General features: G+C 49.6%; 1 protein-coding gene across 1 annotated transcript in view; it reads right to left on the bottom strand.

Moving 5' to 3' along the window:
- The window catches only part of slc4a11 (solute carrier family 4 member 11), an 81,929-nt gene that overhangs the window by 39,164 nt on the left and 22,820 nt on the right, over window positions 1–19,945 (bottom strand). The window contains exons 2-5 of the mRNA XM_079752304.1: window positions 16,356–16,406; window positions 13,512–13,628; window positions 4,922–4,965; window positions 3,187–3,415 (exon numbers count right to left, since the gene is read on the bottom strand). Coding sequence (XP_079608430.1) covers window positions 3,187–3,415; window positions 4,922–4,965; window positions 13,512–13,628; window positions 16,356–16,406 — 441 coding nt within the window. The remainder of the gene's footprint in view (window positions 1–3,186; window positions 3,416–4,921; window positions 4,966–13,511; window positions 13,629–16,355; window positions 16,407–19,945) is intronic.

Here is a 19,945-nt window from a genome sequence, read left to right as displayed (position 1 = left end):
CGCAGTCTTCCTACACATTGCTACGCATAAGAGGCTACTGCTAGCCGCTAGCCGCTAGCCGCTAGCCGCTAGCCGCTAGCCGCTAGCCGCTAGCCGCTCCCAGCCCTCAGCTCCCAGCGCCGCCATGCATTCAGCTGCTACCTCAACTAGCCAATTAGCATAATTACCCACAAACACGGGACTCCACCACATTTGGTCATTTCCCCGATTTAAACTGACAGGAAAAAAAAACATTTTGCGTCGGAGCTGGAGCTACGAGTGTGGGATTTACTCCCCGCACACCACCCAGGGAGGGGGCTGTTCTCGGAGCCCCCCCGGGGAGAGCAACAGGGGGGCTGCGGCAGAGGCAGGAGCGGGAGCTCCAACCGCGGGTCTCAGGAGTTACGTAAGCAAGACGGCCCCCCCCTTCTGAGCTGATAGCGCCGGTAGAGAGGCCTTCACCTGGTGCCTCCACCCACCAGATGTCTCCACCCAATGTCTCCACCCAGCCGCCTACACCCAGATGTCTCCACCCAGATGTCTCCACCCAGATGTCTCCTCCACCCAGATGTCTCCACCCAGATGTCCCCACCCAGATGTCTCCTCCACCCAGATGTCTCCACCCAGATGTCTCCACCCAGCCGCCTACACCCAGATGTCTCCACCCAGATGTCTCCACCCAGATGTCACCTCCACCCAGATGTCCCCACCCAGCTGCCTACACCCAGATGTCTCCACCCAGAGGTCTCCTCCACCCAGAGGTCTCCTCCACCCAGATGTCTCCTCCACCCAGCCGCCTCCACCCTAGCCCCAGCAGCTCTAGGCTCCGCCGGGCTCCCCTGGCTGACTGCCTCATGGATCCGGCTCGCTGACAGCGCCTTCAATTTCTTTTTAATTTCAAAAGCAGCTTCACTTAATACCTTAAGTACCATTGTATAACCCCTGGGGTTCCTCCGTCTAAACGTCTGAAGGAGAAAACGTCTTCCTCTCTCCACCATCTCTTGAGAGATGACCGGCGGCAGCTCAGTGTTTGGTTAACCTCTGATTGCGGCGGTTCCTCCATTGTTGTCTCAAATATATTTACCGTCTCCACAAAGAGGCGGTGAAGCCTCAGCGTTTATGACGCCATCCCTGTTTTTTCCGAAAGAGCCTCCGATGATAAGTGAGCAGCCTTAAAGATCTCCTGTTATACTACTTTTCTGGTCTTAATTCCTTATTAATGACTCCTATAGAGCAACCTGACACGAATCACCGCACAAAAAACGATGGAGGTTTTCGGGAAACTCTCCCTCTCATCTGGGCGCTTTCAGCGTTCTCTGTCAACACTCGGCTTCGTCCTTCTCCGCCCCCTCGCCCCCCTTCTGCCAACCCCACTCCGTTGTGATTGGTTACCTTCCGGAAGACCTGTGAAGGGCATTACCATACATGGAAAATCCGGATTGTTCTACGTAGATAAATCCCGGAAATTTGAACAAGTAAATGGCGACCGGCGCCCCTAGTGTTTAGGGCTCTGCACAGCCGCCCCAGACGGTCAGCAGGAAACACGTCTAAATGCATGTACGTCATTATTTGACACTTTAGTATGGTTAAACATGACTACAAATCATTATAACAACGTTTATAGGTCATAAAAGTCGAAAAAGCATAATAGGTGCTTTTTAAGGACAACACTGGCCTAGGTTAGAGGTCTAGCTACCCCGGACAATACGGAGGAGAACACCGTTCCTGTCCGTGACGCCGAGGGGCTGTTGATAAGGAAAACAGCAGTGTCCTTTACATGACCTGCTGCTGTGAAGCGCCCCCCCCGCTCCCCAGGAACCCAATCACCATAACCATGCCTCCATTATAAAATAAACACTTCTTTCATGGATAAATGCGTTGTTGTCACAAAAGGCGCTGTCAATACCCCATTCTGTCCTCCCATAACTAGGACTCCAGCAGAGGCCTATTACCTATTTCAGGGAAACGTGAACGTTTTGACGTGATGGGTCAATAGTTACATCGGTGGTGAACAACCACCCGTTTTACAACAACAACCCGTGCTTCAGGAACCACCACGGACCGTTGTTCAACTGCACGTGAACACTCGGCGGAACCACGGCGCAAAGGCTCCGGAGTGAGAACGGAACGCCGTGGCACAACGTTCCGGAGCGATGACGTCAAATCCCGGGAACAACGGCGCAGCATTCCTGAGTGTCAGTGGAATGGACAGACTGCCGTCGTTACAGGGAAGACCTTTCGGCGTGAGTGTGCGGAAGCGTTAGAGGAACACGTGTGCTCTGTACATTATGTCGTGCGTGAGCGTGAATGCTGTTTTAATCGGTTCAACCTCCCTTTTTTTTTTTATTCAAAGAATTTAAAAAAAGCTAGTTTTACTAAATGCAGAGCCTGTTCAGCGTCATCATCGTATGCGTTAACATGATAGTCATTTAGCAGATGATTTCATCCTAACCGAATGAGCTTAATTGAACAACCCTCGCCTGATGTAATTAAGGGGCAGGGGCCAGGCTACTTGCTCTAGGATGCCTATAGGTGATACTGGGTATCAAACCCAGTACCTTAAGGTACTGGGCGTGCGTGCCTCCGTCTGCTGGAGGCCAGGCTGTCCTGCCATCACATGTCTAGCCAGGCGCCCCTGGTTGAACTGCTGGCCGTCCCTGGTGGGACTTTGCTCTCTGGGTTTGGGGGCGATGTTTCTCCCCTTGAGAGCAGTGGTTCTCAACTGGTCTAGCCTCAGGACCCACATGGGTCATTAAGTCTCCCAAAAAAAAAAGAAAGGATGCCTTCATGTTCTGTTAAAAACATGGAGCGGACAAAAAGCGGAAACCATTGGGGCGCAACTCGGTGAAAAAGCGAGCCTGAGTTCACTCATCGACTACTTTCTAAACAATTAGGTTTTCGACGCCCTGCCTCCCCAGTTGACACCGTCCAGGAAGAGGAGGAGGTAGAGGAGGAGGAGGAGGAGATAGAGGAGGAAAGGAGGAGGTGCAGGAGATAGAGGAGCAGGAGGAAGACGAGGTGGAGGTAGAGTAGGCGCGAGAGATGTTCAAATGGTTAAGTGTGTCAGCTCCCGCCCTCCCCGGTGGAGACGAGCGAGGGTCAGAAGGCGGTGGTGTGGTGTGTGCCTGTGAAGGCCCCCTCGAGCGGCCCCCCCCCCCGCACAGAAAAACGGCCCCGACTCCCAGGGCGTGCGATGCCGTGTCTCACCGCTGACTTCCTGCGCTCCGGCGTCGGTGAACAGCATGCTCATCACCTCCTCGAAGTTGCAGCCGGGCTCGGCGGTGTGGGGGTCCTGCGCCACGTGGGTCAGCATGCGCTTCAGCACGTCGTCCAGGGACGCCGCCGTCTCGTCCAGCAGGATGCTGGCCCGCGCCAGGAACCCGTCCAGGTCCCGGTGGGCCCGCACCTCCTCCTCGAAGTTCATCAGGGTCACATACTGCAGGGGGGGGGAAGAGGAGGAGTAGGAGGAGGTTGTGGTAGGGAGGAGGAGGAGGAGGTAGAGAAGGAGGTGGTAGAGTAGGAAGAGGAGAGGAGGAGGTGGTGGTGGTAGAAGAAGTGCAGGAGAGACGGTGGAGGAGGTGGAGGAGGAGGTGGTGGTGGTAGGGAGGAGGTGGTGGTGGTAGGGAGGAGGAAGGGGAGGAGGTGGTGGTGGAGGAGGATGAGGTAGAAGAAGTGCAGGAGAGGAGGTGGAGGAGGTGAAGGGTGGAGGAGGAGGTGGTGGAGGAGGTAGAGGTGGAGGAGGAGGAGGTGGAGGAGGTGAAGGGAGGAGGAAGGGGAGGAGGAGGAGGTGGAGGAGGAGGAGGTGGAGGAGGTGAAGGGAGGAAGGGGAGGAGGAGGAGGAGGTGAAGGGAGGAAGGGGAGGAGGTGGTAGAGTAGGAAGAGGAGAGGAGGAGGTGGTGGTGGTAGAAGAAGTGCAGGAGAGGAGGTGGAGGAGGTGAAGGGTGGAGGAGGAGGTGGAGGAGGAGGTAGAGGTGGAGGAGGAGGAGGTGGAGGAGGTGAAGGGAGGAGGTGGTGGAGGAGGAGGAGGTGGAGGAGGTGAAGGGAGGAGGAAGGGGAGGAGGAGGAGGTGGAGGAGGAGGAGGTGGAGGAGGTGAAGGGAGGAGGTGGTGGATGTGAACGGAGGAAGGGGAGGAGGAGGAGGTGAAGGGAGGAGGAAGGGGAGGAGGTGGTGGTGCAGGAGGTAGAGGTAAAAGAAGTGCAGGAGAGGAGGTGGAGGAGGTGAAGGGTGGAGGAGATGAAGGGTGGAGGAGGTGAAGGGTGGAGGAGATGTTTGAACGGTGTGTCAGCTCCTGCACATTCTTAATAAAGTGCCCATTCTGTCTAATAAGTTGATTTTCATTTATAATATCACGTAACATTTTTTGTCCTAAATGTCAGGATGAAATGTCTGGATCTTAATTTTTAATAAAGTTTTAATAAAAAAAATGAATCAACATCTTTGTACAATATGGATCAAATCAGATCTTGACTAAAGAAAGTCTTTATAATTTGTGCTGTGAGTAGTCAGCACACTGATTAATAAAGTGATGGAGGATTAGGAGATGGTTACGATTTATAAACATCTGGGATTTGTTCTTGCGTCGCATATGTTTTAATGCGATGCAAAATAATGAATGCAATTTAAAAAAAAATCATATTTAAAGGACATGCAAAATGGACATCTGGCTTTTACTTACTTTTCGTAAGAAAACAAATAAATTATACAGTCTGGCACAACACAGATGTGGATATGTAACCTTCCATCATAATCATAAATACATATTCACAATAACCCAATGTCAAAATACTACTCTGCAAATAGTCACAACATCATAACAATTGAACAATAACAATGAATATTTCATCAAGATAAAGTTCTGTTATGCAACAATACTGTACGGTGCACTTTTTTTTCTATTATCAAACAGAGAACTTTTACGACAACAACACTTGACGCGCTTACCCTTCTGGAAGTGTTCAGTAACACACAGCCTGAGTCATCCGGGTCTGGGGGACAGAACAACAGTCGGATCAGCCGTGAAGATGGGATGATACTGATTAAGCCTGGCTACATGGCGGGTGTAGCTGGGGTATTTAGCTAGCTGTCACTCTGATTGAAACCTCATTGCTGGGGTTTGACAGCAGCATCTGTCTACTCCATTACCGGCAACAGCTTGCATGTTCGCCACGTGTTGCTCTTGAACATGTGCGCTTTGCTACATGTTACGCATCGCCACGTCCCTAGCACCGCCACATGCCTAGCATTACTATGTGCTTGGCAGCAGCGATACAGGGCTAGCATCACCATGTTTGATTAGCTAAGATTCCACTTCATCACATTGCCTTTTGATACAAGCTTTTCAAATCTTTTTATTTTTCCGTTAATCCCGATAAAGACCTGTTGAAAGTGAAAATCTGTTGAAATTGCCTGTTTCACTAATTTCTTCTCATTTGTAAAGCAGTCAAACTCAGGCTGCGAACGCTGATGACTAAGAGTGTAACAGAGGCGTTCCAGCAGGGATGAGTGATAGATCTCAGCTGAACCGGGCGGCATGGTGGCTCAAACCCCCTAGTGGTCTCTAACGATGAAGGCAGTAGGAAACCCAGCTGTGGACCTACACTACATGAAAATACCTCTCCTCTCTAACACGCCTTCCTGCCTCTACACACTGTCCTCTCCACAGAGGCATAATACATTCAATGAGCTAGATGGGAATTGGCTGCAAAAACATACAAGAGCTCAGACGGTGGAAATGTGTAACGAGGATATACCTCCAAAAATAATTGCCACTGTAAGTATGTTTCAGGCAATTTACAGTGGTTGTGCTCAGGTTTGATCTGTTGCATCTGTCATCTGTCACATCCTCTCTTCTTCAAACAGTACCCCCTAACCAGCAGAGGTATCCTCTAGTAACCTCTAATACAGTACAGTGAGCCCCAGAGGAACACAATGGGCTAATTCAACCCACAGTGAGAAGTTACAGAGTATTAACCATAAGAGAAGCAAATGCTGGAATAGAGATTAAAGGCGGCAAGAGGAGGAAAGTCGAAGAAAGGAAATGTCAAGAGCCTAGTCTCTGTAAGCTCCTAGTGAAAGAGGAGAGGAGTCCTGATAAGACCTGAACACTCACTTAACAGGGACACTGCTCTGGTCCTCAGATAACACACAAACTCTCTACTAACGGGGACACTGCCCTGGTCCTCAGATAACACATACACACTCTACTAACGGGGACATTGCTCTGGTCCTCAGATAACACATACACACTCTACTAATGGGGACACTGCACCGGTCCTCAGATAACACACAAACTCTCTACTAACGGGGACACTGCTCTGGTCCTCAGATAACACACAAACACTCTACTAACGGGGACACAGCTCTGGTCCTCAGATAACACACTGAGGTCTTTAACAGGACAAGGTACAAGGAGAGTACCTGTCTGCACACACCCACACACATAGATACCCGCACACACATACACACACAAAACAATATACAGACACACACACATCCAGAAACATTCCAAAAGCGTAACACACAAACCCCTCCTGGGGTCGTATATTTATTGCACAGCCTTTCATACCGGAAAAACAATCCGGTGACCAAAAGAAAGAGAAAGGTTTTCATTCAGCTAACCCCCGCCCTCCTAAAGCCCTGACATAACATATTTATCAATCTGAGCAGAGGGGAGCCCATTATTGGTTTACGGCGGGCTTCCGTCCACTGAGTCCCCGCTGGACTACCCACAATGCACTGCCTAAGCCGGACCCCACTCAGGTCCTCTCGACGCACTGTTGAAGCCATGGCCCCAATCAGGTCGTCTCTATGCACTGTGGAAGCCTTGGCCTGTCCCAACATAGGTCCTCTCTATATGCTGTCGAAGCACTGGTCGGTCCAGGTTGAGTCCCCACAAAATACCAAAGCAGTGTCCCTGCAAAACACCACAGTGGGGTTGAATGAAGCTGTCCTTCATCCTGCCAACTCCAGCGATAGAGACAGGACTGATATCAAACAGGTCGGCTCTAAGAAGCAGCTTTTATGATAGGATGCCAGCACTCTAGTCCCACGTGCACTCTGGGATATGGATGTATATGTTTGTGTGTGTTTGTGTGTGTGCGTGCGTGCGTGCGTGTGTGCGTATATATACAGTGTGTATGTGTATATGTATATATACTGTATATATATATGTGTGTGTGTGCGTGTTTGTGTGCGTGCTTGCATGTGTGTGTATATAGACAGTGGGTGTGTGTGTGTGTACAGTGTGTGTGTATATACTGTATATATATGTATATATATATATATATATATATATATATATATACATGTGTGTATATATACTGTATATATATATGTGTGTGTGTGTGTATACAGTGTGTCTGTGTATATATATATATATATATATATGTGTGTGTGTGTGTGTGTGTATACAGTGTGTGGGTGTATATACTGTATATATATATATATATATATATATTTGTGTGTGTGTGTGTATACAGTGTGTGGGTGTATATACTGTATATATATTTGTGTGTGTGTGTGTGTATACAGTGTGTGTGTATATATACATTCAGTGTGTGAGTGAGCCTGGATCAAAGCGCTGCCTCCCCTCCGCCCACGCGCCGACAGAGGTTCAGAGGTGAGGCGCACACCTCCCGCGATGCTATCGCGGGAGGACACCGCCGCCACGTGCGCTCGGATCATCAAAAGCCTCGCTATCAAGCGCCCCCAGCCGCGCTGATCCCGTCCCCCCAGGAGGGCGGGGCACGGTGGAAGCCCTGGGCAGATCTTCATATACATTCACATAGGATTACCTCCAGTCCCCGGTCCCATCCCGCGGCCGTGAAGAGCCCTAATATAGGGCTTAGTGTTATCGGGAACGCTGGGAGGGAAGGATTAGACACTCCCTTACACCCAACTCTTTCTCACACCACTTTGTCTGCTTAAAGGGACAGTTGGATGCCAATGTCGGCATCGTTGGCTGTTGTTGGTTTTTTGAGGGTGTTTTGGTATCGTTGGGTAATTTCGGTTTAGTGTTGAACATCGCTGAGTGTTGCTAGGTCTCGTTGAGTATTTTCAGATGTTGTTGGGTGTTGTTGGTAGCAGGTGGGTATTGTGGCGTATTTTTCGGTTTCGTTGATCGTTGACTGTATTGTTAAGTATATTGTGAGTACTGTGGTGTATCGTTGAGTAGTGTTAAGTATTGCTGGGTATTGTTGGGAAGAGTTGATTATTATTGGGAAGAGTTGAGTATCGTTGAGAATTGTTGGGAGAAGGTGGGTATTGTTGAGTATCGATGAGTAGCGGTGACTATCACTGGGTATGCTTGATCATAATTCAAAAAAGAGTATTGTGGTGTATCATTGAATATTGTTGAGTATTGTTGCGTAGAGTTGAGTACGGTAGAGTACTGTTGACTGTTTGTTTTGAGTATCACTGAAGGGGAACTGTCCCCTTGCGTTGCTGTGCTCAGGGAGGCGAAATGACAAGAAAAGTTCAGGTCTTCCAGTTGATTGGATGCTTGGGAGGCAAATGGACGGCTAAAGCAGAATAACTGAAGAGTTTCATTTCATCTGTGACAATGCCCAAAAAAACAATCATCCTTTACTTGTCATATCTGAACAATCCCTTATTTTTTTGCAATACTTTAGTTTCTTAGATTTTGTGAGTGCCTTGCTGCTCAGCATCGCTGTCTGTTTGGTTGCGTTGTCGAGTGTTGCTATGCTGTGTTGCATTGTGTCATGTTGTGTTACGTGGTGCTGTGTTCCGGTGCTTTGTGCGTTAGTGGTTTCTGATCTCTGTGATCGTTTATCTTGCATGGCACCAAACATAATTTCACTGAGCAAACAGAACACTTGGTTTCCACAGAAATGCTTCTGTTCCTTGGATTGAATCATGCAGTTTGACCCTTTGCTAGCCGGCGGTATACATCATGTTATCTGCATGGGGTTTTTTACGCAAGGCAGGGAAATATTACTTGTCATGTGACCGTACGACAGCGGGGGACAATATGTATATGGTCCAGCCCTGTTTGAAACTTCAAGAATCTTTCAGCCGTGTCCTGAGGAATCCTCCGCTCCTCTTCTGTAGCCAGTGTTCTGTTTGGTTTTCTTCGAACGTTCATCTCCAAGGCTTCATTTTCTTCAATGTCTTTCCGTTGTCAGTCGCTCACAGTTTTGTCCCCCCCAAGACCTCTTCTCCTCAAAACGCTTGTTTCATCGAGAAGAATGTTGCGGAAGAACCGCTTCGTGAAAATAAAGAATTAAAGAAACCATCGGAAGCCGTCTAGAAACACAGGGAAGGTCACAGGGCTGGTGCACGGAGCAAGGCTCTCTCCCGCGCTGCGTGTGTGGGAGTGTGTGTGTGTGTGCGTGCGTGCGTGAGTATGTGTTTGTGTGGCAATGCGTATGTCTGTGTGCGTGCGTGCCCGTGTGCCCTGTGCCCTGCCTCTGGTGACCTATGGAGACACATCTCAGCTCGTGTGTCCGGAGATGGGAGAACACACGCCCCGACCTGCATCGCACCAGCACTCCTCCGTCTTCATTACCTCGGGCACGGAGAACCTCCATGGGTGTTGTTGTGACAGCGCCAGACACCAGGGGGTGCCGAGTGTCGGCACAGAGCGGCTAATGGAAACCACGGTCTACGTGCCAGAGCCATATGCTGGGTGAGATGTCACGCATTAGCACCTCCGTTCCACAAACATCCTGTTGTGGAGGTAGAAGCAGATATTCCATGGGAGCAAGGGGGCATCTCGCTCAAGAGAATCCTACAGGTTAGGCTGTGGGCATCGGGGATTGAACCCAGAATCTTTTGGCTGGCAGTCCTATATCTATATGCCCTATATCTTCATCCCTTACCCTAACCGCAGAGAGCAGAAATCTGCACTCAGGGTTAAATTTTCCTCCTGGAATTCAACTTGTGCTCTCTCGTACCGCTCAGGTGGAACTAAGTCTTCCCTTAACACCTAGCCCTAGCTAGGACGCCATTACCACAGTCCGTACCCTGACCTTAATCTACCCTTAACGCCTAGCCTTAGCTAGGCTACCAAAGTATCTAACCCTCATCTAATTCTACCCTTAACAACTAGCCTTAGCTAGGATACCACAACCCCTAGCCCTAACCTTAATCCATTTTTAACCACATCATCAAAGGATGCCTACCAAAGATTCAAGTACACAGTAAAACAAAACTACTTAACGAAATCTACTCAAACCATTTTAATTGAATCTATGGCGATGGCGGCAGGGTTCAGGGAAAGGTCCACCCGGAGCAAAGCAAGAAGGCTGAAATTAAAATCTAGGAGATTGGTAGAATCACAGATCAAGTCAGCTAGCTTGATGAGAATGTTTGTAATGAGTTTCGTAAATGCAGAATTTAGTTCATTATAAAAAATGTTTTTGTAAATGAGTTTGAGGTGGGATCTATTGGACGTTTCTGGAGGGATCTCGGAGCTTCGTGTCTTTCAGAACCAGCGTCCTGTTAAGTCAAATAATAGGGGAAGTTGGGGATCTTCAAATTGATTTGATGTTTGAGATCATGCAAATAGCCTAGATGGTTGCAGTGGTAATAACTGAAAGAGATTTTTTTAAACTTGTGACAAAGCAAAAGACGATGACAGCTTGAAAGACAGCTTCATCAGAGTCATAAAAAGCATTTTGTCTTTTAAGCAATCAATTTTATATTAGCTTTTGTGATCTTCAAATCAAGACAAACAGACATCAATCTGGTGAAATCCATCGTTACTCATTTAATAGTTTGTTTACCTCAGCTTATGAGACACCATTTCGCTGTATTTCAGAGGCTGTTATTCGAAGTGCCTCAGAGTGAATGTGTTTGCAGATGATGAAGCAGCAGACAGGGGGAGATGTCCCGCTCCACGATGCCTCGAGGCGGGCTGTGGGCAGGGGGGGACTGCAAGAAGAAGCGTTTGGCGGGAGGGTTCCTGGCCACGACACAATCGTTGCGGTTCGGGAGAAAAACTAAAAAGACCTATTCTGATCTTTCATGGTGCAACAATGCACCTCTGACAGCGCCACCGCTCATAGCCGGAGGGGGGATGGGTGAACAGGGGGGGGGGGGGGGGGGGGGGGGGGGCTATAGTGACACAGCCTGCGGGGGGGTAGGACCCTTTGAGTTCTCTGTCTCCTTTTACCTTCAACTTAGTTCCGCCTCGCACCTCTCATCTCCTCCTTGCTAGCAGACACCTTGAGCGGTACGACACACGGGGACAGCTCCCCCACCCCGACACAATCTGCTGTCACCTCCGACAACAGCACGGATCTCTCCGCAGTCTCCCCCTAACCTCCTTCACTCCTGTCTCCTTCCACTACATCACCACGGCTCTCCTTTCTCTTCATTCTCTCCTCCCTCCTCTTCCCTCTCCCATCTCTCTTCTCGCTCCTCCTCTCTCTCTGTTATCTTCTCTCTCTCTCCCTTCTCTTTACTCTCTCCCTTCTCTGCTCTCCCCTCTTCCCTCTCCATCGCTCTTCTCTCTCCTCTTCCCTCTCTCTTTTACCTTCCCTCTCTCTCCCCTATCCTCACTCTCTCCCTTCTCTTCACTCTCTCCTTTCTCTTCTCCTCTCTCCTCTTCCGTCTCTCCTTAACCTTCCCTCTCTCTCCCTTATCCTCACCCTCTCCTTTCTCCTCTCCCCCTCTCCCCCCCTCTCTCCCGACTCGCAGCGGTACACACCTGTGACTGTCACCGTGGCAACACTAACCTGTTGACCCCTGGGGTCTGTTTGGACGGGGTGTAAAATCCCGGGCACCTGCACTCAGGGGGCCGGTAGTCACTGTGGCACCTGCCGCCCGCAGACCTCCTAAAGGGCTGATTAATTCATCCTTAACCTCCGTGCATAGCAGCCTCGTCTATCCATGAAGGCTCTTTGGACGCGTGGAGCTTCGTGAAAACAAATGCTTTGAGTTGAAACAAGGGGAGGATGTTGTTGAGTATTGTGTGTTTAAGAGCATTCTGAGCATTATTTAGCACGGATGGCACGAATGGCATCCCCAAAAGCCAACCTACAATTCAACTCAGGATCGCTGCATGGATTCCAGCAGCTTCCGAAACCCAAGCCGCGGAGTGCGGCTCGGTTACGGAGCGGTTCCGGTGACAGACAGCTTTCATAGCGTAAGAGTAGGCCTGCTTCCAATCATCACAAAGCAAATAGGTGGTTTGAACATTGCGCAAGTTTGAGGAAATTGCACAGCAGGACCGGTGCTTTTCACCTGGATAAATCACACAGCAGCTATTGTGGAAAAAAGGGAAAAAGATTGCTTCCTGTTCTATCCATGATTGTTAAATGGCCGACTCGTTATTATGTAGAGCTTTTTGGTATCTTTAGGCCTCGTTCAAACATTGAAACGGCTGCTAAACACGTTCATCGTTAAAACCCTCTGAGAACATTAACCCACGCGCCGCAACCTCTTGTCTCTATGGACACAACGGGGCTGTGGGAGCAGTCGGTTCTCCATGGAGAACTTAATCCTGGGGAGAACCCTACAACATTTAACAAATAGTACTATGAGGAAAACCAGTCATGGGACATGGGCATAAAATAATGATGAAACTGATGAAAAAGCAAAGCAATCCTGAATTGATATTCAAATACCTCACAAACACATATGTGAACATGGAGGCTGAGCACGAGCCCAGTGTCGTCGAGTACCCTGGTGTCATGAGGGCCATGAGTACGGAGTATGACTCGGTATTAGGTTGGAGGGTAGCGCTGTGTTTCTGTCCGGCGGTCTGACGTACTGCGGGCCCATTCTCTGGGTTTTCTAAAGGATGTGGTCCAGCTTTAACAAGGTGATGGGCCGGAAGCATTCCTGCGATGGGGGAGGGCCGGGGACCGGGCAGCGGGGAGATGGGGGTGCAGCGTTTCAGCGGGCAGACAGGCCGTCAGAAGCAGTCCCTGGACTCCCAGATCAATACGGCACAGCACGCCGTCTCCCAGACGCTCAGGGGAATCAAACGCTGGCTCTCGGGCCTTCCACCGCCGCCGCCGCCGCCGACGGCACAAATGAGAGGTCTGTGGCTCACCACTCAGGACACGCTCACAATTACATGCTCAACATGTGCTCAATAAATCTTTGATATAGGCTATACGCTAACTATTTACTAATAAATACATGCCCAATTTAACCTTCGTATAAATGTTGTGGAAGGCTCACAGTTGAGTCAATGCAGTCTAATGACCGGTAATAAAACAGTTGGAGCTGCAGGGCATTCTCTGGACTTTAAGCGAAACCAGAGGCAGGCCAGGTGCTCTGTCTCACTGCACGTCTGTCTGCCGGTCCACCTGTCTGTCTGCCATTCCGCCTGTCGACACGTCTAGCAACCTAAAGACGTGTTTCTCTGCGTGTGCGTCTGCTTGTCTGCTGCTGTACCCGTCTCCCTGCCATTCATCTGTGTATCTGTCTATCTGTCCGGCCAGCCACCTGTTTACCTGCTCCCCTTATGGTCTACACGTCCCGCTCTCTGTCTTTGTATTAATCTGCCTGTCTCTCGCCACCTGTCGCTCCATCCGTCTGTGTGTGTGTCGGCGCTGACCTGGTCCGGGGATGCTCTGGTTGTCATAGAGATGGATGTTGTCACTGCAGGCGATGGGGGATTCCTCTCCCTTCTCCTGGCTCTCGCTGCCGTCCTCCTGCTCCGCCTCCCTCTGCTCTGGGGACACAACCGCACCGCACCGCCGTGTTAGCGCACTGTTAGCATCACGTTAGCACATGTAGCACCGCGCCGCCGTGTTAGCGCACTGTTGGCATCACGTTAGCACATGTAGCACCACGCCGCCGTGTTAGCGCACTGTTAGCATCACGTTAGCACATGTAGCACCGCGCCGCCGTGTTAGCACACTGTTAGCATCACGTTAGCACATATAGCACAGCGCTGAAGGGTTAGCTCACTGATAGCACAGCGCTGATGTGTTAGCACACTGTTAGCATCACGTTAGCACATGTAGCACCGCGCCGCCGTGTTAGCGCACTGTTGGCATCACGTTAGCACATGTAGCACCACGCCGCCGTGTTAGCGCACTGTTGGCATCACGTTAGCACATATAGCACAGCGACGCCGTGTTAGCACACTGTTAGCATCACGTTAGCACATATAGCACAGCGCTGAAGGGTTAGCTCACTGATAGCACAGCGCTGATGTGTTAGCACACTGTTAGTTTCACGTTAGCACATATAGCACAGTGCCGAAGGGTTAGATCACTGATAGCACAGCGCTGATGTGTTAGCATGCTGTTAGCATTGCATTAGAACATATAGCACGGCGTCCTGCCCGAGAAACGCTGGGGCATGTCCAAACACAACAGCTTCTCGAATTTCCCGAGTAATAACTAAACAATGACCAGAACACCTTGAGAGCCTTCCTATGCTCCTAAACCACTGTCAAAACGAGGCGGTCAGTACATTTACGGGATTTTGCTGACGGTTTTATCCAAAGCGACTCACAACCATTCATTCACACATTCCCGGCGGGGTCAACCAGACAACCTCTGCTCCTGACAGCCAGCTCGTCAGGAGCAGAGGCGCCTCGCTAAGGGCCACCTCAACATTCAGCTAGGAGGAGCCGGGGATTGAACTAGCAACCTTCCGGTTACCAGTCAACCCGCTCTACCTCCCTCAGCCACTGTCGCCCACGGATCCCCATGTGACGTCACAATGCCCGAGCCCTATCGCATCAGGTCACCATGGTTACCGACGCCTGAGGGCCGCGGGAGGGTTCAGGGGTCAGTTACGCACCTCACTTCTATCATGCGGCAGAAGCACACGGATTGACCACGACAAGCGCGGTTAGCGCAGTTAGCGCGGTTAGCCGTGGCCTGTCAGCGGTAATGTAATGGCAATAGATGCGCCGCTGCCCACTCCTAGTGGCCGGGGAACACTTCTGCAGCCGGTGAGCGGAGAGAGCAAGAGCCGAGACTCATTCATCACCGCCGCCGCCGCCGCCGCCGCCGCCACTACCGCTACCGTATATGGGCGCGGAGTTAGCAGAGGAAGTAATTGGCCTGTGGAGACGCGGGGATCCGGCGTGGGCACATTCTGTCCTTGCAGCACACATGCTAATTGGGTGCTTCTCTGCGCATCTCGGAGCTAATGGAAGTTCCGTTATCATAGCAGCCGGAGCAAAGTTCATTATTTATATACGAGCGAGGCTCCGTTGTGTGTGTGTGTGTGGGGATGGCTAGCTCCCTGGTGCTAGCTGCAGGGCCCGGGGGCTTTTTAAAAGTAACGGCTGGTGTTCATGGTTAATGGATATATATTTTTATATCTGTGACAATGTTCTTTAAAGTTTGGGCCATATTGTTATCTGCTACTACACCAGAGGGTCACCGTTAATACAATAGAATGGGTTACATTACATTTTTATGTGGGGCCTTTTTTCCAACACAGTGCCTTTCTTAGCACCCCTTACATGCACCCTAATATACAACTTACCATGAGATCTTAAGTACCTTGACATACTAATATGCTGGGTACCCTGAGATATTAAGTACCTTGACATGCAAAGATGCTAAGTACCATACGATCTTAAGTGCCTTGGCATGCTAAGATGCGAACTACCCTAAAATACTAGGTACAGGTACAGTCATTTAGCAGACGTTTTCATCCAAAGCCACATACAAATAAGGCTTATGTCCACCAAAGCATACAATCAGCCACATGGAGGGTCATAGAGTAAGCTATACGCTGCAAACATCCAAACATCCATGACCTGCATGTCAAGATGAAGCCAGACGTACAAATGTGAACAGGAAGCAAAAGCGCCACAAAGGGAATGGATGCACCAGTGAGATTTCAACCTCTAACCTTCTTGCTGTAGGCGCCGACCACCAAGCCTTTGAGCAACCACACTGCCACAGGTTGTGTCACTCGTGCTACCCCTGACAGCTGGCTAAGATCCACAAACGCTACAAACAGCCCAATCACATGACTATACAATCAACGGCTGCCACGGCTTAAAGAGCTGAGCACGGCTAATGATGACCAAGGCGTTAGGATGCTAGCTAGGTTGTGTTGCTGTGCATGAAGTGCGCAGACAGCCCACACACGGCCATGTCATCTGTAGTCGTCATTGGGCCCTAATTGGTGCGGATGCGCTCTCTCTCTCTCTCTCTCTCTCTCTCTCTCTCTCACTCTCTCCCGAGCTTCATTTGCATGCGAGGGTCGTGAAGACGTCCTATTTTTATTTGCGCCGGTTTACGCACAGTTCAAGCATGCCGCCTTTGAATAAGGGTTTAGGAGTTTTTATTGTTTACCTTTTGCAGAACAAAACGTAAAAAGCGAAAGATGCTTGAAAGATAATAAAATCTTTACTTTCTCTTGAAGTGAGCAAACAAAATGGCATCAAGTGTCTGTTCTATGATTGGTCAATTATGAAACTCACCCATTTCCTGGAAGAAGTAGCCGTTCTTGGACCTTCCAGAGGGAGGGGCCTCTGTGAGAGAGAGAGAGAGAGAGAGAGAGAGAGAGAGAGAGAGAGAGAGAGAGAGAGAGTGAGAGAGAGAGAGTGAGTTAAAGTCAGGGTTATGAGTATTTCACTGGTAAAACGACAAACTATGTAACGTAACTAAAACGTTACATAGGGAGGAATACGTATCGGGAGGAATACGTATGGATCTGATTAAGTAGGAGTACTTAAGAGTATTCCCCAGCTATGATATCATTATCACCTGTGGTTAGAACATTAAGCCTGGGTATCCATATACTCTTGCACTGCAAAACCACTGCAGACCAAGTCATTACAATCAATAGCAGAGTGGATCTGTTTGTGGGCAGGACAGTCCAATACATCAGAACACTAACTGGCTTTACTGCAAGGAAGTCAGGCTGTTTCAGAGCTATACTGACAAGGAGACAGCAGCTAGCCACTACTCTATATGGACAACATGATACTGTATATATTTGAATATATACATATAGATCTACCCAATGTATCTTTACAGTACATACACAGGAATGGTACAATTCATTCAATGTCAATTTTCAATGTGTAAAATGCAGAGGATGAAGGGTGAAAGGTATTTCTACCAATCCTTCTGGTTATTCTGCTTCCCTTCTGCACTGCGGAGGAAAGAGCAAAGACACATGGCTTCACTGCTGTCCGGCACCGTGAAATCTATTCACCGTCTCAGTTCTCAGTTTCAGTTCTTTTATTCAAGTTTTCACCTTTTGGCTTTACTTTTCCCTAAAAGAAACAGTGTCTGCGATTGTGTCCATATTATATTCTGTACTATACTGAACTACCCAATGAATCATAAACGACTATTTTGTCGTTTAGTATATCAGACACTTCCATTTAGAGACAATTTAGCGACAGGTCATTAAGGAGCAGGTCGGGGTTAGACAGTACAGAACCAGGCCATTAATGAGCAGATAGGGGTTAGACAGTAGAGAGACAGGTCATTAAGGAGCAGGTAGGGGTTGGACAGTAGAGAGACAGGTCATTACGGAGCAGGTAGGGGTTAGACAGTAGAGAAACAGGTCATTAAGGAGCAGGTAGGGGTTAGACAGTAGAGCGACAGGTCATTAAGGAGCAGGTAGGGGTTAGACAGTAGAGAGACAGGTCATTAAGGAGCAGGTAGGGGTTAGGGCATCTTGCTCAATGATGCATAACGGTAGGCAGTGGACATTGGGGGATCGAACACAGAATCTTTGGGCTGGTAGGTAGCAGAGAAACTCTCATGGTAACTAACAGTACGGATGATATATTGTTATCACAGCCGGGCCCATCTGAGGGCTTATTCTCTGCTTAAAGAGGGAATTAACCCAGCACTGCAAAACCCCTTAAGTCCTCTAACTGTCATTAGCCATTTCCCACCTCAAACACGTTTAAAACTAAGACTTCATTATAGCAGGGTTAGTGCACTCATAGTTAGTGTGTTTGACTCCCTGCCGAAAGGTGTGGGATCAATACCGAAAGCCCACAGCCTACCTGTAGGCCTCCTACAGCAAGCCGCCCCCCCCCCACCCCCAACCCCTACCTGCCACTTGATGACATATATCTGAATTCACCGCAGGTCATTCTGGATAGAGACTAGTCTGTTTGGGATTGAGCGTGAGCCGTCATTAGCCGGCAGTGACAGCCACGCGGCATCCATGCAGAACCCGTCCTGACTGGATGTCAGCCCGGTGTGTTCGGAGCGCGTGGGGGGGGGGGGGGGGGGGGGGGGGGGGGGGGGGGCTGGTAATGTGTTTCTGTAGCTCAGGGCTGGCTGTGTCATCCATCATTTATCCAACCGACTGTCTCCGGTCGTTAGGTAGACACGGCACGACGGCCCCGGGCCGGACTGAAGGTACGGGGGACGTTTACCATCAGCTGTTCCGTGCACAGACCACAGAGCATGTCTTTAATTAAAGGGGAAGGGGTGGGATTGCTGCGGCTCAGATTCAAACACACAACGGCCGGGGATGGGAGCTCCGTCGGGGAGGGGGCGTGATCCCCATGGTTACGACCCACGGCGACTTTGAGATACTTGCTTTATGAGGACACGTTGTCGAGCGTGAGCGTTATAAGGCGCGGTGTCGTCGCTCTACATCGTGTTACACTTAATGTGTCGGGAATCACTCATGTCATAAATTTAACAATATAATTCATTAAATGGTAATACACTTTAGTCTTTTCTGGTGCTCCCTGCTGTAGGATCTAAGACATGACATACAGACGTCAGATACAGAATACCAACAGCATACCAACCTTTGACGACAGGGGGCACTAGATCATCCCCGATGGGGTCAGATATCTCAGCCCATCCTTTAGATTAAATACAATACGGATCAGAACCAAAGCAGGTAGAGGCTGGGGTGGTGGTGGATTAAATGCTTAACTTTGCAGAGTGTGTATTTGGGAAGGTCTCACTGTGAATTGACGACCGATCAGTGTACATGCGTTTTATTGGACCGCCTTGGCCATCACCTGATCGTTTGGCACATGACCAGACTGACCAGCCAGAACTTGCCACGCCCTTAAGCCCATGGGGCAGCAGTACCTCAGGTAACTCGGGTCGGATGGTTACCGCAAGGTTGCTAGTTCGAGTGTCGAGGTGTCCCTGAGCAAGGCACCTAACTGTTCCTGACGAGTTGGCTGTCGCCTTGCATGGCTGGCGCCGCCGTTGTTGTGTGAATGTGTGGATGAATGGGTGAATGTTAGACAATATTGTAAAGCGCTTTGATTGGCCACTGGTTACAAAAAAGCGCTATATAAATGCAGTCCAGTCCATACGTGTCAGTGAAGCCTAACCCTCTCTGGGATGTGGCCAACTAAATCAACAGCTGCGCAGACCCGGGCATGAGTACCCTGGAAGTGCCTCCAAAGAGGCTCTCCTGTGTCTCCAACAGAAGGGGACCTGAGGTAGCAGAGTAGAACAGTAGAAAAAAAACAATTTGACACCAGTTTTTACTTCACTGCGTGGTTATTTTTGTAACAGTGAACAAGATACCAGAGATGACTATGGTCCTAGAAGATTAAGAATACATGAGGGGTTATCGATCTGGGCGATGTTTACGTCCGATATTTGCCATGTTTTCAAATATCGATAGCCGCATTTTCATGCCGATATTTCCGCCGATTTATTAATGTGGATTTCTTTTATAAAATTTTTGTGATTTTCGTTCTTACGATGCCGCCACCGCTCCCAGAAAGGAGCAGTGAGCACTGAGCTGATGGAGACAGCTGTTTGAGGGGCCAGCCGGTCGTGGGGGGTAGTCTCTGAGGAGCAGCGAGGAGGACCAGAGCGCACGGCCTCAGAGTAACACCTCACGTAGGATCAAACGGAAGCAGAGATTACACCGGAGAGCGCCGTGCGCGCCGGAGCTCCTATTTTACCTTCTGTTGGACTCGCCTCTAGACTAACCTCTGTGATGAAAGACTTCCACGTCTGAGACGTGCGTCTCACGGGTAGAGCTCATTCGTAGCGTGTGAAAGATAAACGCAAGTCACACGGTGTAACCGCCGTCACCGGATTAGTGCCAGGAAAA

The sequence above is a fragment of the Pollachius pollachius genome (genome assembly GCF_949987615.1).
Source record: "Pollachius pollachius genome assembly, chromosome: 15".
Lineage (NCBI taxonomy): Eukaryota > Metazoa > Chordata > Actinopteri > Gadiformes > Gadidae > Pollachius > Pollachius pollachius.
Note: the sequence above shows the minus strand (reverse complement) of the source record. Positions and strands in the feature narration are given on the sequence as shown.